Genomic DNA, 26,654 nt, shown 5'->3' with positions numbered 1-26,654 from the left:
ACTGGGCAGGAAGTATTATCTGCTGAAAGCCTCTCTTTCAGCAAAACATCAAAGATAGTAGCTCCCATTAGCATTTGCAGGAAAGAAAAGCAGTTTTGTATGTGTTTTTGTCAGAGTATATCTGAATTTATGACTAAGAATTGCTTTCACATGAACCTTCATACAGGTGTGTGGTAACACTTTCTGCTTCCTGCTACACCTGCACTTTCATTTCCATGTTTGCACCACATAGTTAATAGTGACAACATTAGTTGACAAATGCTAAAGAAATCTCCAGGTTGGTGTTATCCAGGCCTTTGCAGACTGTTGCTCAGGTGGTTCAGCTGCAACTGCTAGTGAAGTGTTATTCCCAAATATGTAGGAGACTTTGCATTTACAGAGCAGGTGTGATATGCAGTAATGATGAGAAAAAGCTGGCTATTTAGACAGAAAATTAAGCAAACAGTTACACTGAGCAAACAGTTTGTTTTGTGTTCAGTGCCTGTGTGTATGCTTCTACAAACAGCACAGGAAAAATGTCATTAGAAAGGATTTTAGCAGCACCTGCTTTTCAGTTTGCCTGGTGAGACTGAGTCTGACAGGCAAATTTGCTCAAGAGGGAAAATTGACTCATCTCATTTGACACTTCTAGGTTTATGGTTTGAACCCAGTGGAGCATTCTGCTAAACGTGGATGCATGTAATGAGACTTTACAAAAAGGATGGGTTTTTTGCTTTCTTGGGTTTTAAAATCAGTGTAGTATCATTTTATAAACATAGAGCCCCATAATAGTCTGTTGTTCACTGAACAGCCATGAAAAATATGTCAGTAAATTTCATATAATTGTGTCTAAAGTTACTCCCTGTTATAACAAAAAATCATCAAATATGAACAATAAAGCAATATATAATCTAAGCACTTGGAAGAGTTTATTCCATGAGCTTCATGGAATATTATGATGCCTGATATTATTTCTGTACAAAATACAGGCATTTCACTTAGCTGTTGTTTCAGACCTTCTGGTCTTTTTCCTGGTAGCACCTGGAGGCCCTCAAGTTTTTATTTAGTCAAACTGGCCAATGAGACTGTGCCTACTCATCTTGGATTAAGTCTCAAATTATTTGGGTAACAAGGCCTAGATCTAGTGTTTGTAAGACCTTGACTACAGCTGCTGTTGGCAGTACCCTCAAAAGGGATGATCCCAAGAAGGAACTGATTAGGAGTGCGCTATGAAAGGATACTAGCAGGGTTAGTATGATAATCAGAAGCAATACTTTTTCTCCATATTTCCCATAATAATTTCACATCTATTAAAATTTGTGAATAAGGGGTCAGGATGCAGCACCTTAGCAAGGAGACTTTGAGCAGGAATTCAATGTATGTCAATAAAGTCTTTCCCATGACTGTATTTCATGGACAAAATGGACAAGAGTATTCCAGCTATCTCCTACTGAAGTTACAAATGCTTTGCTTGGATTACTTTATCTGTTTTCCCCACAATGGGCAGTATTGGTGCCAAAAAGTCCACCATGAGTCGGATGTCTGTTCACTAAGTAAACATCTGTGCCAAAAAATTTGGACATTAGTTCTTGAAGAGAGTTGCCGTACAAAAGGTTGCCCTCCACATACATTTCAGACTGACTAGGCTCACACTAGTTGCCAGCCTCAGTCGAGATAGCTCTTCCACCTGATTGTTTCTTTAAATTTGTCCACTGTGAGTAGAGCTTCTGCTCATGTATCTTACTGTCTGTGTGACCTTCTTATCTTTCCAGTTTCTGTACTAATTTCCAGTAATTCTGTACTAGTTTCCATTTGGAAACTGCTTAAATGTTCATTATGTTCTTAAATTTGAAAAGACACCTTTCCCTGTCTTTACATAAACAGCAAGCTCATGCTGTTTATGTACTCATAATGCTGTAGTGGCTGCATCGTGTTCTGGAGGTGTGACATTCCACATTAAGCTTCATAACTTCATAGTCTTTGGCAATGCAAGTAGTTTGGACAGTATGATAAAGGCTTCTTCAACTCCTGTTCTCACTTAATGCTATTAATAAGGTAATTTTCCACTGACTAGGTATTTTAGCAGTGCTTAGCAGGAGATTAAAGGAAAATCATTCCAGTGTGCTGTCAAGTACAAAATTAAAAATCAGCTGTTCACACTGTCTACAGGTAGATGGATAAAGGCTTCCTCCAAGAAGAAAAGGTAATGAGTAACTTAATTATAACCTTACATGCTGGGTCTGGCATGCAGGGCAAAAAACAGCTCTGAATTCTTGCTGTACTTAGAGGTTGCTATCGTGGCAATGTGCACACATGGGCTCATTCCAGAGCAAGGGCAAGGTGGGAAGAAAGTCAGCTTGTACTAGCAGCTGTTTCCACAACATATGTAATGAACGACAAACCTTCTCTCGCAAATGAATCATGAAACGTAAATGCCTCAACACTGGCTTATGATACTCACATGAAGAGATGTCCTCCTATGTTTTTCCCAGAAGGTGTTTTAAGTGATGCCACCGACAGCACACATGAAGAAAACAATATAATCTATATTAGCTGACTTGAAAATGGTCACACTTCTGAAGACTCTGATTAATAGTAATGGCTATAAGGAAGAATACTGTGTGAAAGATCAAGTTCACGATTGTACAAACACTGAACACTTCTCTTCCAAGTCTCTTTATGGATTTCTGATTCTGCAATCACTCTTTGACCATCACAGTAAGTGCTACCACAGAAACAGTTTGTGGGTTGGAGCCTAATTGAACTAAGAACATGTAAGATTTATGTTAGGTTTACAACTAAGGATATGAGACTGCTTGTAGCTGAATACTGAGAGCTCTGTATTTAGCTGCTCCCTCCCTGTGCTTATAGACCATCCTCTGCCCCCATTTCCCATCTTGATGGGAAATATGATGTACCAGATGTCCTGCCAGATGTAGCCTGGATCCAAAAGCTGATCTTCTAAATAGTAACCCATCCCAAACCAGTTAATTTTCCATCAGAGATACGGATAAGAGTCTGTAAAAGAGCCCAGTATCAAATGCAGGCATGTTGAGCAATGCCTAAAACTCTTTTAGGAGTTTTGCTGACATTACAACTTTTTCCCTTTATTGTTTCTGTAATTGTATTTCATGTAAAGTGAAGCAATATTGGAAACTGCAAGAATATTCTGAGGACACTTGTCCTGTACCTCTGTACTTGCCCAGGGAGCCATGGCCACAGACAACAGACCAGATCTGTCAGCAGCAGTAAGTTCTACACAACTCTGGTGCCTTTCCTGAGATTAAAAATTAATGTAAAGAAAACAGCACTGCCTGATCCTTAAGGTTTTGGTCATTCATCTGCCTGAGTCACTTCAGATTCATGCACATGTCCATCCCCTCTACCATTAAGCCCTTAAGTGAAGCCAGCTGTGACTGTTGTCCAACCTGCCAGCAGCTGTTTTCCTTAAAGACCAGTATTACTATCACCTTACCATCATTACCTTCCTGGTCATGTGCTGCTGCAGCCCATCCCTACCACTACACCTGTGGTGCAGTATCCCTTATTTTCTTCTGGGAAAATCAGCTGGAGTTATTTTGTGCAAAGTCCGCACTGCAAAGGTATGTTGCTTCAACTTTGCTGCGTCAACTTTGCTAAATAGATTAGAGAATAATCAGTTTGGTGCAAGAATATGGAATTGGAAATGATAAAAGTCTTGGGTAATAACACATTCATGTCTTATGGGCAGATGTGGAAGATGCTGCTTTAGGTATGTATTCCCTTTTAGCAGCCCTGTCCGATGTTTAGGCCGAGGTTGGATAGGACCATCATACACAACCCTGGACAGAAAAGAAAACAGTTACAGCTAGGTTTTGTTAGATTCTCTGTCCTGACTCAAAGCAAACTTACCAAATCAGGCTGACAAATGCTTCGGGACAGCAACTGATACAGACTTTTTGGTGGGCCATGGAGAGAACAGCATTGTTTCAGAGGGAAGCACATGCCCTATGTGGGAAACAGCAAGATGAGGCAACAGTTTAACCAAGATCATCTTCAGGGTCTGATTCAATGCGCAAAATCTTACTTTGTAATGCTCTGACCACATCCATGTAAAGGAATTCTCTTATTGAAATCTGTCACTGCACTGTGTGGCTGTGGACCAATAATGATTGCTCTGGAAATTTTGTGGACAGGAGCAGGACTCACTCAGCCCAAGATGCTCCTGGATTGCTCTCTCCTGGCAGTCAGGATATGCTGCAGTCAAGCCATCACATTTGTGGTTCACACAGTGTGAGACCTTTATTTGTTATTTCTGATCCCTGGCAGTCAGCCCTGCTGATGAGAAATTGGGAGTGCATTCCAGCTGGGTGTAGGCTTCCACAGTGGGGCAGGAAGGGTAGCAGGAAAGTACAGCTTTTTTCTTGGACAAGTAGGACAGCAGAAAAGGATATTGGAGAAAAATACAGCTTTTTGCACCCACTCTCCTGGGAAAGAGCTGCAAAGGAAATTATCAGAACAGACTGGGAAGAACCAGATTTTTGTGTGTTGGCTGCACTCACTGTATTCATCTTGCCTGGGTGGAAGAGAGCAAAATTTAGTATTTTGAGTCTTAGTTAAGTGGCCTGGTAGATCCAGATTCTCTATCTTTAGCAAATACAAATGTAGAGTATTTAGACAGAATTATACAAACAGAAATAGTACAAATTCAGAAGAAGAAAGAGCACAAATATTTTTGGCTCTGCTCTCATGATTTACTGAACTATAACAAAAGTTAACTAATCCCTGGGAACAAAAGAATGAGAAGCTACAGAATGATGAAACGGATAAATTTTTTTTAGATAGCAAGTTCAGGCAGATGCTATAGAGACTATTATGCCAGTCTACAGGTATCTAGGGAAAAAATAATTGTTTTGACTTGGATAATATCTGCTATATTTCTACAACAGAACTTCTGGCAGGAAAATCATGAAAGACCATGACTTCCATGTTTTAACCCACATTGCAGAAAAGGTTTTCTTAGTAGTTTAAATACAGAATTCAAAATATGATTTGTGAGTAGCTGAAAGGCATTTAATACCAAGAAAATCATTAATCTTTTGCATAATCAGCAGACTCCAAAATACCAATGTCTCATCCCAGTTTCAAAAAAAAAAAAAAACACACCAAAAAAAACCCCAAAAAAAACCAAAAACAAAAACAAAAAAACCACACACACCAAAAAAAAACCAAAAAACAAACAAAAAACAAACAAACAAACAAACAAAAAAAAACACAACAAAAAACAAACCACCAAAAGAAACAAGCTAAGACTGAGGAATTAAAAACTTCTCATTTACTTAAGAAATTTGTGATGTGGAAGACTAAAAAAGAATTGTGCATGGTATTCTTCAAACTTACTATTTCCCATAGGAATAACACAGCATGGAATAACACAGGCTAAGTACAGGGAAGAGTTACCCTTTCTGTGAACTTTCAGTATTTGTTCATAAAGAAGGAGGCAATGAACAGCCAAAAGAGAAAACGATATGATCAGCATGCAAGCCAGAGTACTTAGACAAACAATGGCTGACATAAATCTCACAGAGACTGGAAATGCACAGTTTGAAACATCAGAGATGATTTTTAAAAACACAGAACAAAGAGACTGGTGTGGTGTTTCGGCTTGGAGCTTTTTTTTACAAAACATGCTTCATGACATTGGGACAATTTTTACAGCAAACACATTAAGAGGAACACAACCACGAAAATAGTGTTTCTTCTGTTCTGAGATGCCTTCTTTTGTGCTCTTCCTTAATCACAATAGATAGTTTTGACAGCCTATTAGATTCCTGCTTCAGTCAATGAATTCTGGATAGATTTGGAGATGTGGGGTGATACTATACCTAAGTGAATATATCTATCTATGTCTCATCTGCCATAAATGTAAACTTATGTGTTAGCCTAAACTACATCTGGTTCCTTTCCCTGCATTTTCCTCAACCAGTAATCCTCTTATCATTTTATATGTTCAAACCCACGCTCTTTCAATTTATCCTATTTTGTGCACTCAGCCCCACCTCCCACTTGCAATAGCCTGACCTTCCCAGCATTCCAAATGTAATATCCAGCAGTTAAAATCCTGGTACTGGGTTTTATCTGTCTACAATCCTGCTTGCCATTCACATTGGCTTCCCCATCATCAGCATCTCACCATTTTTTCTGGTGATTTTGGATTCCTCACCCTCACTTTCAAGGCCCTTTCACTTTCTGCATGGGTTGGTGTCTTCTAACACATGATCCAGCAAAACAAAGGTGCTTTTCAGACTTTGCAGGGAGTCATTTCAGCATTAAATTGGCAGGGGAAAAAATAAATCAACCAGCAACACAGCTAACTAAAAAATATGGGAAGAAAACAAGTAGGAGAAACAGAGTCACAGCAGCCAGCGTTGGTTAAGCCAAACTAAAGTCCTCATACTGGGTTTTTAACAAACAAGGACTTACTACAACAGCAAAGCTTCACAGGATAGTTTGATTTACACTGTTTCATGAAACATCACCATAAATGTATTATGCTATTTGTTCTGCTTTAAACCAAGACCCAAAATCAGCTTCTGTCTAGGTCAAACTGAGAAGAGGAATGTGGCAAACAGCCCCCATCTCTCCAAACATAATCATGAGTACATACAGTCGTAAGTGCATAGAGTCACATAGGAGCCAGAAGGAGGTTTATGTCCTGGGATTCTACAGGAATCCTGCACACTTCTTGTGGTAAATGGGTTAAATAAAGTACTAGCAATTGTGGTAAAAAATGTAGTTAGACAAAATACAACTCAAAGAAAAGGTATGTGCTACACGTTTTAGACGTTTCTAGTACAGCTGCTGCATTGTACTGAGCAGTTTGTATTACAGGTCAGTATAAATCAGGCCAGTGAATGAATTGACTTATAAAATCCACAGAAGACAGGAGAGAATAATCACTTAGTAACAGTTTATGGATTAACAAAAACTTAGAAGCAAGAGAGCTTGCATTTATCCTGTTCCTCCTCAATCTCACATTTTTAAACTTGCACACTGCCATTTCATTACCTCTGTAACACTCTGCTCAATAAGCGAGCAGATGATGTTATCTTCACTATCACAGCTAGGGAGGTTTGGGACACCTGTAAGGAGAGTGTCAGGGATGAAACACAATTGCCACATACCGCCAGCTTTCCAGACTTTAATGTAATGAAAGGATGTGCCTTCCTCTGAAATTCAGAGATCTAACTTGAGCTGTTTGTTCCTTGTAAGTCCACCTTGAAACCATGCTGCAGGAAAAGAGCTGTAATGCCAGAGAACAGCAGCATATTGGGTAAAGTAAGCATTAAACCATTTGTTCTTCCTGGCTGAAGCATATTATTTTTAACCTTTGGCTTTTGGTGTTAATGTTTTATATAACAATTGCACTAATCAACTGAGGCTTTTGCAGAATAGAGTGTATTTAATTACCAGCTCAGAGGCAGCAGTCCCAGATGTACTGGAACACAAAAAACATTCAGACAAAGAGGTCTGTGTTCTACACAGCTGGCTAGCAAATGCAAAGGCTGCCCTTGCGCAGGCTTTAGCCTGACCAACAGCGACGCCGGGAGGAACACAAAGGTTTTCAAAAAGGCTCTGCTATGCTCTGCTGTGGAAGTCCCTGTCCAAAAAGCACCCGCATTTTCCTATTATTTGGAGGAAAGTAATAAGCTGTATGGAACATCAGTGCTAACAGTTTAACAGAAATGAAAGGCTGCTAACCAGTATTTGCCTTTCTACCAGCTATCCATAAGCCATGTTCAAAATATGAGCCAAGATGCTTTGCACTTCAAGCAGCACTTCAGTGGCAGCAGATGTTTGTACACTGAATGCAATTAATCCATCAGTTTTCAAACACCAAGCATGTACCACATGACAGCACAGCTTGCTGATTAAGGAATATCAAAGAGAAGACCAATAAAAAAAATTCTTACAAAGTCATTGTTTTTACTCAAGAATTTCATTCTGTGTGATTAAATCATTTTACCCCTATATTATAAGCCTTATTTTTTTTCTGCTTCCACTAGGAAAATAAGAGTGCAGTTCATGACCAACACCTTAGTGCTGGACCAAAATAGACAGCTATTCAAAAAACATCCAGGCACAGAAGTCTCCTGTAATTTACTCTTTTCCACATATTTACTAATGAAATCAATGCAGAGACATGAATGGGTTAGTACACCTAATGAGTCTAGGATACAGCACCTATACACATGATTTCTCATACAGAAACATAGATGACACAAATTAAAACTTCTGGCAGCCATGTGGTTTTGAACTCATCCAGCAACAACATAAACAGAATGATGAAAACACCACATGAACAGAACATGATATAATATGAATGGGCTGGTGTATTACTGCTCAAAGAAAATGCTGAACGCTTTCCAAGTTGCTTTAAATTCAGCACTGCAGGACCACTTTTTGCAAAATCCCAAGCTGAGACCAGACTACTGGCAAATAGTATTCTTGGTTCCAAAAAATCATCACCTCTGCAAAAAGCTGTGATAGGACACAATAGGATAGAAGAGAAGCAGCCTACAGCTCTCATTCTCACATTTCATTAAAAAGCAATTTCTCTGTTTAACAGCAAAAATATTTGTAGAATTTTCATTTTTCTTCAGGTAATAACATGGCAAAAAGAAAGTAAGTTACTTGTAAGGCTGTTCCCATCAAGGTCATTTCACAGTAAGCAATACTGTGCTAACTAATGAATTATTGATCACGTGTCATTTAACACTTGTTATTCACTGGTGTTACACACTCAGTGGTAATTAAGTTTATGCAACAGTGGAAGACGCTGATAGAATCTGTATTAAAACTGCAAGTCACACGTGCCAGTAGCTCCAAGACTACATTTTATGAATTCTTAAAATTGCTTTCCTTGGGTGAGATAACTCAATGACAGCTAATGCAGTTTACAATCTCCTGAGTGGTCTTTCCAAATTAAAGCTGAAATCGAGAAACTGTTTGCTTATAGTATCTTTAATCCTACGTAGTTTAATACTTCATCACAACCATGACTACTCATAGGCACCTAAATGCTTGCCAAAATATGTTATAATCTGCAGTAGTCTTTAAAAGACACTCCTCCCAGAGCCACTTCACAGGAAGTCATTCAGCAAGCCAATTCTAGCAGGATTGTTCATCACCACATGCAAGGAACTCAAAGCTGTCTGCAAAGAGAAGCAGCACTATGATTACCTATTCTGATGCCACACTAGCAGTCCAGTGACAGTGCAGATAACAGATCTTTGGAATTCCCATGCTTAGCAAAAAGTGGGGATAAATTTGTAACCTACTTACAGAGAGCCCATTCTCTGCCTGCATGACATGGAGCTAACCCCTTCATGGTAACACACAGAAGCAGTTACACAAATATTTCACGCTGAGTCTCCTGTAAGGCAACCCTTACAAAAGTTTGTAGCAAAGACAGAATTATGTATCAAGGTCTCAAGTTAACCTTCAAAAGTTTAGCATGTTTGCTATGCAGTCACCTCTTGATCACTTTTGTGAGTTTATTCCATTCATATGAGTTTCCAGATAATGAAGACCAGTCAAACATCAGACTCACCATACCAGTTTTGTTCAGGTCATGAGCTGAGTTCCCATATCTAAAACCAGATGTCAGAATCAACCTTATTCCTGTAAATTAAACAACTGGACTTGTGAGATTATTTTACTCTAAGAGTATTTTACCCTGGAAAGACCTTCTGTCTTCAGGAAAAAAACATATGTGATGTGAGGCTATCCAAAAACAGATAAACAGCAAGAAAAGGGAATTCCTGAATTAATTTTTCATTGATAAGAGTTTCATAGTAACATTCAGTGCCACAGAATAGCATTAAAGAGTACAATTTCTATAAACTGGTGCTATTTGCTAAACAATTAAATTTGGGAATTGTTTTCTTTGCCCTATCTGCTAGTGATTATCTGTCTGCTTAGGGTATGTCAGTTCACTCTATGTGCTAACATACCACGTTCTTTAATGAAATGGCCAGAGACAAAGAGCTAGAGGAGAGGATACTCCTGGCAGTAAGAGATTCAGTAGGAAAAAAAAACTTGGGCTGCCTAATGTCTGACCTACAGAATGTGACACCCAAAATACCTTGTGCAACACAGATGTAAAACTCTAAAGACTATGCATTTTAAAATTAGAAATAAAAGCTGAAAGGAGACCAGCTAGCATTGTGGTATGGTGGACTTTCAACAGTTTTCATGGCATTGCCATCAAAACATCTTCAAAATAGATCAATAGTCAAATCAGACTCCTAGAATCTGAGCCCATAATGAACAGTTCTGCCATGTTCAGAGATCATGGAAATTTGGTATATGACATTGAGAAGAAAAGAAATCCCCAGAAACAATACATTAAGAGCCTCAAATTCCTCTGTGGAAATCAGTCTAGTAGTACTGTGTCTTTTCCCATCCTGAGCAAGCCTTCTAAATGAGCTATTGTTGTCTGTAGCCTTCAGTAGCCAAAAGAAACTCTTATTTCAGGTGAAACACAAGTAAACAATATGCCCTTCCCTAGAAAAGTATTTCCTCTGACTGTATCTTGTTCTCATCTCCAGTCAGTTTGGTTGTAGAGAATCACAAGAGCAGTGACAAACTGAATTGGCTGTAACCCCTTCAAGTGTTAAAAGGAGATTCCAAGACACTACAGTAGACCTCTATCTCCCAACAATGTGTGCTGAAAGTCTCCTTTCTGAAGGAGAGACAGGAAAACTAAAGCAGTGCTTTTAGCCCAATGATTCTTCTCCCAGCCAGCAGCTCAGTGGATAGTCTGCTGAATATTCCTGCTCAAAAACAGTGAAAAAAGCAAATGAGAAGCCAGAGATATTTCATAAAATGTACTTTTATTTCTTCATTGAAAAATAGCCCTCTACTGCAGCCCGAATATCCCCCACAGCACCAGTTACCTGCAGGAAACTCGGCACACAGTTTGAAACACAGACGTCATAGCTGGAAATATCAGCAAAAGGTGGGGAGGGGATAGAGGCAGTGTTGGCACAGAAATAGTGTTAAGGCAACAGGTTATCCAGGCCATCTGAACCCAAGGCGGGTTAGTTTTAGTCCCCCTCCCTTCTTCCCAAAGACCACAGACTTCTAATTTGAAGACTAAATTAGTAAATACATACACAGAAAGTGAAGCAATTTAAGAGTAGCTATTTTCTGACAGAATTGGTTTCAAATAATTAATTTTTATCCCCACGATGTTTAGGAGCTGCTTGATTCTGAAATGCTAGGACGGTTTCTAGCACAGCCATTCATAAGGTTGTTACTGAAACTTGATTCCTTGAGCCAAGGGTAAATCTTTGCTGTAGTTGATTGTACTGAAAGAGAAACAAGAATTTAGAGACTTAATCACTGAGATAGATAATGCAGTCCAAATCCTATGTACAAGCCTCTGATTCCTGTCACATCTAAACAAAAGACTTCTCTAAAGCAATCTGCCTACTTAAAATTATGAACTAATTTTACTCCAGTTTTCAATACAGTAACCATGTACAGGAAGAGACCACATTTTCCATTATCTCCTCCTTTATAGAGAATCTTCTCTTTAGCTATTTAATCTATTACTAGGACAATGTCCAGATAGAAAAGTCAAGGTGGGATTTCTTATGTTCATATGTCCTTGCATGGAAAGCAAAGACAGCACAAGTAAAGGCTATGGAAGTCAGCAGAGGATACTATGGTCATGCACTATGGGCTGCCAGATTTGTGGATAGATAACCAACATATAGCTGAATCACCTACCAGAGGCAATAGTGGTGTCCTCACTGTGGTTGCAACTTAGTGTATTTCCTACCAAGTTCCAGTAATTTTTCAGACAAGATTAAAATCAGTCAAAATGGGGGGGAGAGGGGGCAGGAACCCCCAAACCACCTCTTTTTTTTTTTCCTTTGGAAAATAAAAAAAATGTCTTTATAAAAACCTTTCAAATCTTCTTCTACTATGAATGTGAAGAAAAGGCAATTACACTTACAGATGGTTATGTCACATTCAGTAAAGATAGTAGACTTGTACCCAAAGATTTATATGTTTTGAACGTTCAGAAGTTCATCTGTATTTTAAATCTATTTGGTCTGCCTTACCAAGTAGATCGTCTCATATAAAGTTTCCATGAATCACTTCCAGATTCTCTTCCCCCACCAGTGTGCTTTTCACCACCTGTACCAAAAACATTATAAATTAAAAGCCAATTTTTGGACACAGGAATCTGGACTAATTCCAGGAGTTAAGACATTTTTATAAAAAAACATGGTAAAACTATTCCTTTCCTTTGCTCTTTATCTGTACTAAATTACTACCCCACACAACATGCAAAGCTATCTCTCTCCTCATACTTGATGCAAAAAAAAATCTGCCTGGATTTCAAAGTCTCATCATGGTCTCACAAGAGTACAAGAATGTGGCTGGTTCTTGTACCATTTAAATGGTAAACTTAATACTACTTCTTCCACCCCCTCACTTCCTTAAGTATATACAAAAAAGAGAAATAAAGGCAAAGGATTTTATTAAAATATTTCTCACAAAAATACTACAGACCATACATCTTATATAAACTTGCCAGTATACACAAAATTGCTCAAGATTGTTTTAGTTAAAACCTTTACACAGTTTTCCACCTGGCCATACCTTTAAACACCTCCAGAATATATCTCTGAGTTACACTCCTTTGATGAAGGGGAGGAGAAAGAAGTAACATATGGGTTTTTTAAAAACCAAATACAGGTATTTTTAAAAGTTTAAATCTAACTACCACTAGTCAGTATCTGTTTTCTGCTAAAGCAGTATGATTCAAAACGAAGTTCATTGATTTCTTCACATTTAGTCGTTTAAATGGAATGATTACAACCTTGAAGAAGCGCAAGTACATACCAAAAGCACCTCCAATCTCAGCTCCGCTGGTTGGGATGTTAACATTCACAATGCCACAGTCAGATCCCTTTGGCCTACAAAGATAAGGCACAATTCCTCCTTAGGATCAGGAAAGGCTCCCTCCCTAAAATGAGGGTTGTAAAACGCTCAACTAGCATTATGTATAGGTTTACAAATTACATGAAAGACTGATCTTATGTGCCTCAGGAAAGTATAAACGTAATTTAAATTATACCCAAGCCAGCGGAAAATCCTTCCCAAATCCTTGGTAAAGATACTGCTGGAAAGACCTTGTTTTACTTCATTATTCCAGGCAAAAACCTCCTCTTCCTCCTAGAAGAAGCATGTGTCAATGGTTATCCAAAGCAAAGCAGTCAGAAAGAAGTTCTGTGAGAAAAAACCCAACATACTACAGCCATAATGCAAATGTACGGAATGGCACTGGACAAATACACACGTACCATGTCAGCAACACCTCCATGGCTGCACAAACAGTCTGCTTCTGAACAGGTATGAGCAGTATCAACAATGAACACTAACAATAGAAACATACTCCTGTAGAGATTCTCATTGCAACTCCAGAGCTCACACACAGTGAGGCAAACAGCAGCTATCTCACAGAGCAGAACAAGAGATACCACTTCTTGAAGCACTGGGACAATTGCATGGATATGACACGTCTGAGATCTGTCTCGTGACTCTACTGTTACCATCCTTGACACCTGTTTCCCCACTGTTATTTTACCTTAAATTTCAGCACATACAGTATGGGGGCAAATGTCTCAGTGTGGACAATGGGCGCATTATGAGGAAGGCCAGTCACAATGGTTGGTTCAACATAGTTTCCAGGGCGATTTATAACCTTCAAAATAAATAAAAAATAAAGTTCCAATCAGCATCCAGCTTAGTATTAGTGTAGGAAAGGAATCCTTCATGGTCTGACTACTACAGCCGAGAAATCTGAAATGGAAGGAAGACCAGATAGTCTGAGTAACTTAAATTTTACTTATTTAAATATTTAAAATATAGAAGCATAACTTATGTCCACTAAGGATGTAATCCAATTGTAAAGTCTAGCAGCTGAGACTTCCTTTCTCCTACTTGTAAGCTACTTAGAATTTTAAAAGTGTAAAGAAGATGAAAGACAATGAAAGACAAGAACTTCCAGAACAATAAGCCAATGAGAAACGTCCTGTATGATGAAGATGTACAAGTGGTTGTCTTGAACCTCCAGTATTTCCTCAAGTTAGATATTGTGAGGGACAGAACTGCATTTTTCCTTTGTTATGCGTTTGACATTGCTGTTTTTATTTTCGCTATTACTTGCAACTGGGGCGTGGTGTAAGAGTAGCTTCCAAGTAGAATTGCCTTTACGCTGAAAAAAGGATTGAAATTCAAACATTCTCAATCTGACTAAACTAACATCCTGTAGTGGCTGACAAGACAAGCTGAGGTACAAGCTTGGCCTAAGCCATCACATTACTGTATTTTTTTCTTAGAGCACAAACTGTAGCAGGAAAAATAAAAGTTAAGTCACCTTTCCACCACAGACCACAGAGCCACCTTGTTGTTTTGCTTGTTCTACTGCATCAAGGAACATTTTCACTGCTTCTTTGGTATGAAGTGGCCCATACAGAGTGTCAGCTGAAAAAAAAAAAGATTCAGAAACATACTTTCATCAAAACTGTGTATGTTTGCAAATATTCTTATCGCAACATCTTGGGACTAACTGTTTAATCTGTCCAGGATGAGCACTATTAGCCAGATTCTTCATCTTCCTCTCAGAGTTGTATTCTAAATGAAACCAGCTATTTCCACCCCCTGGTAAACTCCTAAAATGCATGCTTTGGATCTATAATCACTTCAGAATTTAAACAGAAAGAAACCAACAGCAACTTGTTTCTTAAACCCATGAGCTGGAAATAGCTACTTACAATCCCATGGATCACCGATGCGGACCTGGGCATAGGCCTTAGCAAGCTTTGCCACCACCTCATCATGGATACTCTCATGGAGAAACTAAAATGTGGTAAGAAAGTTTTAAGACAGCGCAGTTGATGTAACTATTTCTGAAGTACTACTGCACTTTAAAGGGGGCTGAATGAAGAATGGAAATAGTGTTGTTCATATTCAGCAAATCCCAAAATTAAAAAGAGATGGAGGCCAACGCCTCTGAAACAGCACCAACATCAGGAAATGAAGATGTAAAACATCATGAAGATTTATAACAAGCCAAGAAACAAAAATCAGTTCTAATTTTACCGCATCTCAGATCAGTGTTATTGTGTTCTGTCAGCATTTCAGTTTAGTGTTCTAGAATAAACACTCAAGAAATTTTATTGCTAGAGTTTGAGGAATCACTGACACATCCATTTTGCCTAGTATTTCCTGAATTAACCCAACACTGACAAGACTATACAGACACTGGCTGAAACTATAACACCATTAAACTTGTTAAAAATGATAGGTTAAGAATCAATAATGAAGTAGGTAACATATACCCCCTTGCTTTGCTGCAATATAAACAGTGCACCAAAATTTGTAGCAGTCACAAGCAAAGCTCCAGCAATGAAAACAGAAAAAAAGAAAAACTTTGCCAAGTACTGTTTTCCTGACTTATAGCACATTTAGAAATACATACAAAGAAACTGTTTAGAGCTAGAATTACACTGGAATGAAACCACGTTCTTATTTTCCTGCCATACTTATTTTTGACAAAATAAAAATGTGTTTCAAATGTTATTTGTTGCTCTTCACAATATTAAGAATTAGGCATTTTCTGAGCCAACTTGGAATGAAGCTAAAATTCAGAGCTACTCAAACTAGACAACACTCATTTACTCACCAGCCTTCTAGCAGTTGTGCACCTCTGACCTGCTGTTCCCACAGCAGCAAATAGAGCAGATGGGATGACTAAGTTCAGATCTGCATCTTCAAACACTTAAAAAATTAAAACATGAGAATGTTACTAAAGTAAACAGGCAGTTCACCAGACTTAAGATGCTAAACAGTATTAGAAACTGACAGGTTGGTCAAGAATCATTAGGAATAGCTGCACTAGCACAGCATGGTAAGATACAAAGAAACATCTTGAAACTCCTATTTCTCCACAGATGGAATTAGACACATGCAACTGGACATAATTATAGGCTTGAAGAGAGCCTTTTGCAATAAAGTTTGCAAATAATTTCAGCTTCCTTTCAACTCAAGAAACTACAAGCAATTTCTTGTCATTTCTCAACCTTGTCTGTCTCTGAGAAGTTTATCAGCATAAAGTAGCAATCGTAAAGTGTATCCAGGTGGCCTTGCAAAAAGCATAGCTAAAACACACAGGTGTATAAAATGTACAATGAGCTGAACGAATTCATCTGGCTAGAAGACACTGAGATGTTTTATAAAGTTCAAAGGATCCCCAAAATATCACTCAGCTGAAGTCCCACAAAAGTTTCTTAAGCATCCAAAACTATTATTAAGTTTGGGACAAAGTCCAACCAAACAATGATTATGTGATCATTCAAAGTCAGTAACAGAAAAAGCAGGACTTTCCATTAAAAATAAACTATTTTCAAAGCATAAACAAATTTATACTGCTGGCTACAAAGCAGCATAGGAAAAATGAAGGACCTGTTCAAATGTGATTTTCAAAGGAGTAGATGATGTAGCATCATATTTGTACTTCAAAAGAGTATTTATATGTAAATAAGTACATTTGTCCAGAATATGAGAAAGGTGAAACAAAAGGCAGCAGCACCAAAGGCCAGCAATTTAGATATTCATTGAACTCATACATTCTTTCTGCCATGCTGGTCAGCTTTATAGTATTTATGTTGTTTATCTAGGAACTGGATCATATCCTAAGGTACTTAAACCTGAAAAATGTGCTACTGAAATAAATACCTGCATGCCTTTCTTTCAAGTACTGTAAGCATCTTAAACTTTATATATAGGTACTTACACTCTAAAATGCTAAAAGTGCAGTGTTCACAAGATTACATATGAAAGTGCAGTTAGGCATCCAAACTAACTTCCTACAGAAATGGTGGGGGTCACTCTCCACGGAAGTATCCAGAAGGTGTCAGGATGTGGCACTTGGGGACATGGTTTAGTGGTGAATATGCTGGTGTTTGGTTAAGAGTTGAAGTCAATCTTAAAGGTCTTTTCCAACCTTAATGATTTTACACTTAAAACTATCTTAAGATCAAACTTAGTTTAGTACTGTCTACAACCTATCATTGAAGTTACTGTTCTCTCATTCTGTTCTCCTCTTCAACACTGATTACTTAGAAGACCTTGGACTCTCACTTTTTATCTTAAAACACTGCTCCCTCCACAATACCAAAGACAGAAAAACCCCACAATGTTCTATTATTCTACACAAACTATATGTACTTTTAAAAGCCCGGGGGGGGAAACAAACAAAAGAAACAGGAAAAAAAAGGCACAATTAGCTATGAATATTTGTATATTTCAAAATATCATTTATGAGATTAAATTTCTGCAGAGCATATTACCAATAATGGCATTGTTTCCTCCCAATTCCAGCAAGCTTCGACCTAAAGAAAAACACAAAGTAAGTTATGTTACTAAAACACAAAGTAAGTTATGTCAACCTACATCTGGGTGAATATTTACTATCTGTTCTGGTTTCTGGGGGGCTTTTTTACAATTGTATGAACTTCAAACATATAAAACCAAAAATATGTTTGCAAAGTACTGTTTATAAACTAAGAACTTAGAATCCAGCAGCTGAGATTCTTGCCTGTACACTTTTAAATATTTGCAACAAAAAGAGCACCTCAAAAATAATCTATTTTACACTATATTTATCAGGAGTAAAAGGTGAGGGGGAGGGTATTCATATATTCTAGTCATATTGCCAAAAGACCATAAGCCCTGGTTGTTCACCCTAACAATCTTCAATTAAACACTAATGGAAACCACCACACCTCTCCCCAAATTAATTGTAGGACTATGGATTTGTGGATAACCTGGAAAAAAAATCTGAATTGTATCAGAACTAACTGAAAAATGCTGTACGTATCTATGAGCAGTTTCAAACCCCAGTTTATCTATGCCAAAAAAAGAAAAGGAGGTGACATGGCTGAAACAAACTTATTTTAAAATCTCATGGGCCACCACTGCCTTCACCAAACATGGAAAGAAATGGGGAAGAACCCACACACTCACCAAATCTCTCCTGAACCATAAGCGCTACTTGCTTGCCCACTTTTGTGCTGCCAGTGAAGGACAAGAGGTCCATCCTCTCATCTCTCGCCATTGCTGTCCTGTACAATGGAACACAAAGCACTGTGTTCAACAAGACACACAGACAGAAAAGCAGCTTACACCTTCCATATACATCAGCTTCAACCAGGGAGATCTTTTAAGCCAGACATACTTCTTTGAAACATCAGATGATGAGCTAATGGCAGGAGAGCTTCTTCTTAGCCAGAAAAGAGGAACAAGGCTAGGCTGTTTCCATTCACCTTTTCAGGCCGAAAAAGCATCATCTGTAGTAACACTGAAATTCAGTCTAAAGTATATTGTGAGATCAGCTCCAATTGTTATGATCTATAAGACAATATGCAAATCTATGATTTTTTTTTTTAATACTTGCCATATGTTTTGCCTTCTCTTAAAATACTCAAAAGATATTTTTGAATATACATTTGTACTGGGGATTTCCTCATTGGAAAAATCAAACAAAGTGATTTGGATTGTACAGCTTCCAAACACAGGTATACATCTATAAGCATATGCAGAGTCCTGCATGAGCATGGAAAAGGGAAATTACTCTCCTCCACAACTAATCTAAAAGGTTAATGTATCATACATTGAAAACTCTCAAGAATATGGTAAGGGGAACCTAATATTAGCTGAATTCTTTGGGTGTAAGCATATGCAGAAGTGGAATATAAACTTAGTCATGTCTCTTCATTAAATATCCAACAAGTTGTTTGCTTGCAGCTGATCTCACAACAGCAAGTAGACATATGTATTACATTTAGTGCAGGGCCAGAGTTTCAGAGCAGCTGATAAAAATCATGGCAACATATGCATGTACTGGGAACTCCTAGAGATAGAATAATTTAACAAGAAGTACCTCCAAGAATATTTTTTACCTTTTATAAAGGTTCACAAAACACAAGAAATGTTACCTACCCAATATCGGCTCCACCACAAACCAGAGAGCAGATTGCTCCAGGCAACTTGTTATCCTCCAAGACTTTGGCAATTATCCTGAAGTCAAAGATGTAAAAATGTTAGAGATTTATGACAGGTGCAAATAGAGAATAAACCATTAGAACTGTCTGGGGGTTTTGGGGTAGTCATAGTTCAGTGTAAGTGTTCTCAGGAGTTAATATTAGATCTACAAGACGTAGTAATTACTTATTTCAGGTGGCCTACTTTTACTTAGCATTTTAAAACAAGCATTATTGGTAATGCACAATAAGTATTTAAAATGTTAATATAAAGTAACAATAAACCTAAAGAAAGTATCACTATGAAATTTATTCTTTGGAGAAGTTCTTTTTATTGAGAGGAAGATAGAAGAAACCAGAACTCACTTTGTAACAGCAACACTAACAAGAGATGTTGTAGGAGCACCCTTCCTAGAAAGAAAAAAAAAATACATTATCTTCCTATTCTTTTCAGTTCTTTAAGAATAGGAAAGAATTCAAATAAGCAAATAATTCAAATAATTTTTAGGATCTCTGATCTACAGCATGCTTTGGTTAGGCTGATTTTCATGTACAAATTAAGACAAGAACTCAAGCATTTCCTTCTGCAGCTGAGCATTTAAAACTTCTACTGAAATCCATGTGGACAAGGGCTAGGCCAGACTTCAGACTGAAGCAGGCAGATGAAAGTAAAGCAGGAGACAGGAGAGAAAGTAAAGCTACTCATTTAGATTTTTAAGCCTAGCTGTACCAACTCTGAATATGTTAACTACCACTGTTGCAATCCCTCACCCTAGGTTCTTTATTTACAGGCTATTTGGCTAAGTCCTGGAGGCATCTGTACCATAGCACCTCAAAAAAGAGGTTACCACAAAATTAAACAAAGCTGACTACAAAAAGACCTAAAAATAAAGAGAATTTAGGCCTACATTATATAGAATCAAATATCCACAAATACCTGACACTAAATAGCAATTTAATGCCGGAGTTAATAGCTTTCTAGTTTAAAAATACTGTTAGGCAAGTGGAGAGCTAGATCTTACCAGAGGCAGGCATTTCCACAGATCATTGCAATTGCGCTGTTCCACCCATAAACTGCCACGGGGAAGTTAAAGGCTGTGATGACTCCTACTAGACCAACAGGATTCCACTGCTCTATAAGGGCATGGCCAGGTCCTGAAAACAAAGCCACAATAATGCAGTTTTCATCCATTTAATGTTTGTAGTTTTTTTTAAAAAGGGAAAATATATAAGCAAGAAACCTAGCATCACTCTTCAGGCTACCACAGCATTAGCCTGCAAAGAGCTTTATTGTTTGTGCTCTGCAGCTTACCTGGATGTATGTTAGTTAGACTGTGCAAAAAGCTAATGATCTGACAACAAGAAGTTTTATTATTTAAGTTATTCAGTTAAGATAATGACCTGTGGTAATCAACAACTGACAAAGAGGTCTCTCCTTTCTAATTACATTTCGAAATTTTTTACATAGTTTTCTCTACCAGCTCTCATCAATAAAGAAATCAAAGAGAACCAGTGTTTCAAAGAACAGAGAAAATGGATGGAATGACCTGCTGATCTGTCACTTCATTAGATACTTCATTGGGTGGCACTACTGCCCACTACACCTATTCCTAAAGCTCCCTTAATAACACATAGAACAGAGATCTTGCTGCACTACAAGACAGTATATTTAAGCTACACTTCCGTATCTTCGTTTCTTTGAAGGAAAAACAAACAAACAACAGACAAAAGAAAAAATATAACAGACTTACTTTCTGAAGGCAAGATGGGTCCACCAATCATTCGGGACAAACCAACAGCATAGTCACAGACATCAACATACTCCTGCACTTCCCCAACACCCTCGACAAAAATCTTTCCCATTTCCAAAGAGACCTGAAAAAATTCAGAGGAAGACAAACTTTTTTACAAAATTCCCTTGGATCCCAGTATTTTGTCTCTCCCCATAGTCAGGTGTATCTACTCACCAAGTAAGATTTAACACACACTTTTTCATTAGAAGCTTCCCCAGTTATTCAGAACTTAAAGAAACAACTCACAAGACAACTGGACAAGGGTCATATCCCAGTACAACAGGAAGAAATTAGAAAAGTAAATTAATGGAGAAAAATTTTTAAAATCCTACTGAAAGGAGCATCGAACACTAATGAGGTTCATAGATTTAGATCAACAAAACCTTGGATTTACATAAGCAGGCCTGCCTACATGGTGTGCCAGGCAAGGAACAAGTTGTAAAAGAGGAATTACTCTGCTCCAGCAAAAGAACACAGCCACTTACGTTATTCATAAGCAAACTACTCATCTTACAACAACTCATAGCAAATTTGAGAGATTTCATTTGGAGACACTTGCTGACATGTTGAATATTTTACTAAACTTGGATTTTAAGAATGAATTTATTGGTTTTTTCTGAAGTTGATCTTAAACTACATTCTTCTCTTAAAAATATGTTAGATTTACTCATTTGAAATGTATCTGTGAGAATAAGCTGGTATTTGAAGATATCTTCATCCAAAGGTGAGAAAATTTGAAAATTCAGGAACTGAGAAGTCACCTACTTATCTCTGCTCAGTTTTGTAGTCATGCTCTGATAGCTAGGTGTGACCTTCATGCAGCTGTCACCTATCACTTTACACTGTTGATTGTACTTCAAAAAGGCTGTTAAATGAGGAATTGGGTTCAAAGGATTTCCACAGGATTTTTCTCTCCATGTGAAAGTTAACCTAAAGATGATTAACTGTATTTCTATGATGTCTATGGTTATCTCAAGACAGAGGGAACAGCCCCTATCTGTGACCAAAAAACAGTATCAGATATATTTACTAAGAAACACAGTAGTGGATCTGTAACAGCAGTAGAAATACCTGGATACCTCACTAGGGCATGGCAAGGTAAGGCTGGAAACTTCCTAAAGTGTATGAGAATGATGAGTTTCTATACTGTTTCTTTTTACATATCCTAAAGCCAGGCAAAGTCCTAAAACCTGAATACCTATTGCACGTCTTTCATCCTGAAATTCATCCTCAGTCCTAGCAGAGCTGAACAGATATCTGTTTGGGAAAATTAAGAAAATGTGGCAAGAAGCCATAAGTTTTGGTCAAGGAATATAGAACAAACTTCTGTCTGTCCACATTCATAATTCAAAACTCTACTGTTTTTGAATACAGGAGTACAGTAGCACTGTAATTCCACCACAGAAACTGTGCTGAGGAGACAACATCAAGGGAAACGGCAGAACAAAGTTCTGAAGCTTAACAATATGGGCTTGACTACACATGGAGTTATTCACTGACAACTGTTTCCGAACAGCAGCACAGACAGGCAAGCCCTGTAAAAAGGAAGTGGAAGTTGCCCACTTGTCTCCTTTTTTTTCCCTAGCAACTAGCAAGAGTTTTAGAGGAATGGTCCTTCAACCTTTATACCCTGCACGGCACTGCAAGATCATCTCGTTAAGACCATTCTAACTTCTGAAGCCTCATATTTCCACAAGTCAGTTGCAAAATCCTGCAAATCACCAGAAAGAGCTCAAGGTTAAAAACTCTGTATTTGAAGGTCTTTTTCATGATACTTTTGTATTAGGAAGTGCCCTATCTGACGGGCAGGAGGGAAAATAGCAGGGCAACAGTTGTACCACTCATCCCAGAGGCACATAATAAATTTTCTTTTCCTATTATACATTGTCATGTCACAGAATCATAGAATATCCTGAGCTCAAAGGGACCCACAGGGATCATCAAGTCCAGCTCGTGGCCCAGCACTATCCCCAGGAATCACACCACGTGCCTGAGGGCATTGCCCAAACACCTCCTAAACTCTGCCAGGGTTGGTGCTGTGACCACTTCCCTAGGGAGCCTGTTCAGTGCCAAATCACCCTGTGGGTGAAGACTCTTTCCTTAATAAAGTGACCAAACTCTCAATGGACACAGTTTCATGCCCTTTCTATGCCATAATATTTTTAAAATTTTTTCTTCTTTTAAAAATTAAAACTTAGTTAGGCAAGATAACAGAATTAACAGCAATTATTTAACAATTACTAAAGTTAGTATTGCAGAGAAAACTCTTAGTATTACTAACAAAAACCCCAGTTTTGACACACCCCTCGCCCTCATTCCTCACTTCCCCCCCACAAAAAAATGTAAGCTACTTCTGAAAATACCTTACCAAGCTTCCTAGAACTTTGATTTTTTGTCTTAGGGCATCACCAATCTGTCGTACTATTTCTCCACGTTTAGGTGCAGGGATCTAGTCAAAACAAAACAGAAGAATCTATGTGAGGCTGAAAATCTGTAACTCCTGCTGTATATATACTGCTAGTTTTCTGTCCCTGCAGTAAACAATCATTGATTGTTGTGCTTTTTTGTTTATCTTCCCAAGACACTGTTAATTGTTCATTTTTATCATGTGCACTGCTTTACAAGAAACTGTCTTCTGCCTCAGAGACTGATAATACTGCAAACATTTTGTCTGTTAAAAACTTCAGTTCCACTGAATATTGCCAAAAGCATCTGTTAAACTACATCACCCTCAATGCAACCAAACAATCAGCTGCACCTCAGGAAACAAGCATTTTTCATAAAACTACACTTACTGTACTTTTCTGTTTTTGAGCCTTGAAGTGTACTCAATACTACACTTCCAAACTTTCTTTCAGTATGACATTTTACTTTGATAGCAGAAATTAAGACACATAGAAATCCCAATCATGAAAATATTAAGCTCATATACCAACTCTTAATATATTTTTAACGTCGTATCAGTATGGTAAATAATAATGAATAGCCAAGATGAATTTGCAAACCATATGTAACAGGATTTAAACAGGTTTAAAACAGTAGTTCTCTGTAAAAACAAGACTGAGGAGAAATGCATAAACCATGCAAGCATATCTCTTTACAGGCAATATCTTTCAAGTAAGCTCATTATGAACAACAAAATTTACAAATTAATAACAAATAGTTTTGAGAAAAAGTCTTCAAGAAACATTCGATGTCTTGATTCTTCATCTGTTGGATTGTTTTCAGATTATTTACACACATGTTATCAGTCTACAACATCATACTCACAAATTGTAACAAAAAAACATGTACTAACATATCCTGAGGAAGCTGAGAAAGCTGTTTTGTTCATCCTAAACTTTGTTGTCTTCAGATAAGGTAAACTACTTTACTGGCTAAAACATAGAGTGCACATCACCTTTTGAAATCCAAGTTTCAGATTCTACCAAAGAAACAACAGGTAGCTGTAAGAACCAAGCCTGGCACAGCCACCAACAGAATGGATGCTAGCTGGACACAGCTGGTATAGCTGCATGACGATCTACAGCTTGCTAAGGAAAAATACCTTAGCTATGATATACAACAGAACACAAATGCTTTTCAACACACAGTTATTCTGTGAAATATCAAGACACTGGGTGAACAAAAAAAATGTTTATAACCAGCAGTCTTCCTCAGACCATGAGAACAAGATGATCAACACAAGCTATACATCTAAATACTCCAGAGTTCTCCTAGAAGAACGCAGGGGACAACATGAAGTGAAACATGCACAGGAATAGTTCAGGTGCTACAGGGTTTCTGAACTTCACCAGACCTCTTGGCAACAGGTCACAGGCACAAGCCTTGGTAAATCTGTCAGGGTTTACAAAACAAACATATCCCACAAGTCAGTGTTCTCATCTTTGTACCCCAATGGGATCATACACAGACTATCTGGGTTTGTTTCTTGAGGTCTCCATTGCAGATTTTTGCTTTAATGCACCACACACCGTACGAACACATTTTTATGCCTCCACCTCATGGGGCAATCTAACAGCCTGTCTCTGCCAGAGATCTGCAAAGAAAGAGAAGTCTCCGTTAACTTACATCAGCCCAGATCTTCCATGCCTCTTTAGCCTTCTTTACTGTTTCTTCATAATCCTCCAAATTACCCTACGTGAAGAAGCACATCAAATTTAGGAAAATCAAACCCCCACAAAAAAGCTTCTGCATCCAACTCACGACATTTTTATAGAGTACTTTCACTACAGGATACCACTTTTACAAGGATGCTTGTATGCTGACACAGTTTGGTCCCAACATGACAAGTTGTCTGAAGCCACTGTCAACAAAAAGTACATCTGCTGCTTAAATTAAAAACAAACAAACAAACAAACACCCTAAAAACCCACAAAAAACCCCAAACAAACAAAAACCCAAACCAACAAACAAACAAACCCCCAAAACCCACGGGCAGAAACTTTCATTCGGGTGTTAGAGGAAGCTCCATATAGAATAACAGGTTTATATATGTCTGTATATACATATATAAAAATATGTCCTAATCCATCAGCCACACCAGGCATCAAGGGCTAGTTGAGTCCTAATACACAAAAGTAGTAGGTAAATACAATAGCGCTATTCTTACAGTAAAAACTGTCACATTTACTTGAATGTCACGTTGCTTTCCTTCCTACTTCATCCCAGGCCACTCATCCCTACTAAACAGGAACAATCTGTCCCTATTTTGCAACTCCCCAAAGGAAAGGGGAAATGAAGGGGAAGGGTCCTTGCTCTTCCCAAATATGCTTGCAAGAGTGCAAGGCGGAGGGCTTGAGACAAGAAGGAAAATAAAAGAAGGCAAACAGACTGTTTTTCTTCACAGGAAAGCCGCAGGCATATTGCCAGCAGTAGGCCCTGGCTGCGACGAGCTCCAGCGGCCGCCCTGGACTCAACATCCCCTGGACCCTGCAGCGGTATCGGGAGTTTCGTGCCCTTCTCCATGCGGGTCGCGGCTGGGGCAGCGCCCAAACCAACGCCCCGGGACGCCTGGCTCCAGCGACAGGGCCGCGGAGCTCCTCCCGCCCCCGGGAGGCGCTGCCCCCGGCCGCGCTCACCTGCCGGACGCTGGCGATGGGCTCGTTGTTGGCGGGGCAGTACGTGGTCACCACCTAGAGCAGGACGGGAGCGGTGAGCGGCAGAGCCCCTTCACCCGGCCGAGGGGGGTCGACCCCCGAGGCCCCGCCGCCCGCCGCCCCCGCGCCCCCCGCACCTGCCCGCGGCCGCCCCAGCGCCCGTTGTACACGCCCGGGTTCTCCTCCTGCAGCCCCAGCTCCCGCAGCCACGCGTAGCGCTCCTGGCTGATCAGCAGCGTGGACATGGCGGCGACCGGCGGCGACCCTGCCCTCGGCAGCGGCAGCGGCAGCAGCGCAGCGAAGGCGCGGCGGAGCCCCAGCATGGCCGGCGGCGGCCAGCGCGGGGGGACGCGGCAATGGCGGCCGCGCCCCGCCCGCCCGCGGCCATTGGCGGCGCCGGGCCCGCGCCCCCCGCCCCGCCCGGACACGGCCCCGCGGCCAGCCTGGGCGGGCCGGGCCCCCGCGCCGGGCCTCCCTGACCCCGCCTGACCGGGCCCGCCGGCCGGGCCTCCCCGCCCCGCACTGGCAGCGCAGCCCAGCCCGTGTGGTGTCCGAAATCTAGCCCCACTCTGCTTCTTTTCGAGAAGGGTCGACTGAGATGGGGCCTCATCTTTGTGTATGAGTATCTGAATGGAGGGTGGCAAGAGGACAGAGCCAGAGCTCTGGTCAGTGGTGCC

At 39.3% G+C, this 26,654-nt stretch overlaps 1 protein-coding gene across 1 annotated transcript; it reads right to left on the bottom strand.

Moving 5' to 3' along the window:
* Nucleotides 1-10,837: 10,837 nt before the first annotated feature.
* On the bottom strand, nucleotides 10,838-26,374 carry ALDH7A1 (aldehyde dehydrogenase 7 family member A1). The gene is made up of 18 exons (XM_063422729.1): nucleotides 26,115-26,374; nucleotides 25,960-26,013; nucleotides 24,950-25,015; nucleotides 23,247-23,327; nucleotides 20,837-20,960; nucleotides 20,108-20,240; nucleotides 19,452-19,496; nucleotides 19,045-19,122; nucleotides 18,070-18,167; nucleotides 17,394-17,435; nucleotides 15,728-15,822; nucleotides 14,817-14,901; nucleotides 14,420-14,526; nucleotides 13,628-13,744; nucleotides 13,118-13,215; nucleotides 12,883-12,956; nucleotides 12,096-12,171; nucleotides 10,838-11,333 (listed from the first exon to the last, which is right to left on the bottom strand). Exons 1-18 carry the CDS (start codon nucleotides 26,298-26,300, stop codon nucleotides 11,279-11,281), a joined length of 1,614 nt encoding a protein of 537 aa, XP_063278799.1. The 5' UTR covers nucleotides 26,301-26,374; the 3' UTR covers nucleotides 10,838-11,278.
* Between the last annotated feature and the right edge of the window lie 280 nt (nucleotides 26,375-26,654).

The sequence above is a fragment of the Prinia subflava genome, chromosome Z (assembly GCF_021018805.1).
Source record: "Prinia subflava isolate CZ2003 ecotype Zambia chromosome Z, Cam_Psub_1.2, whole genome shotgun sequence".
NCBI classification, from domain to species: domain Eukaryota; kingdom Metazoa; phylum Chordata; class Aves; order Passeriformes; family Cisticolidae; genus Prinia; species Prinia subflava.
Note: the sequence above shows the minus strand (reverse complement) of the source record. Positions and strands in the feature narration are given on the sequence as shown.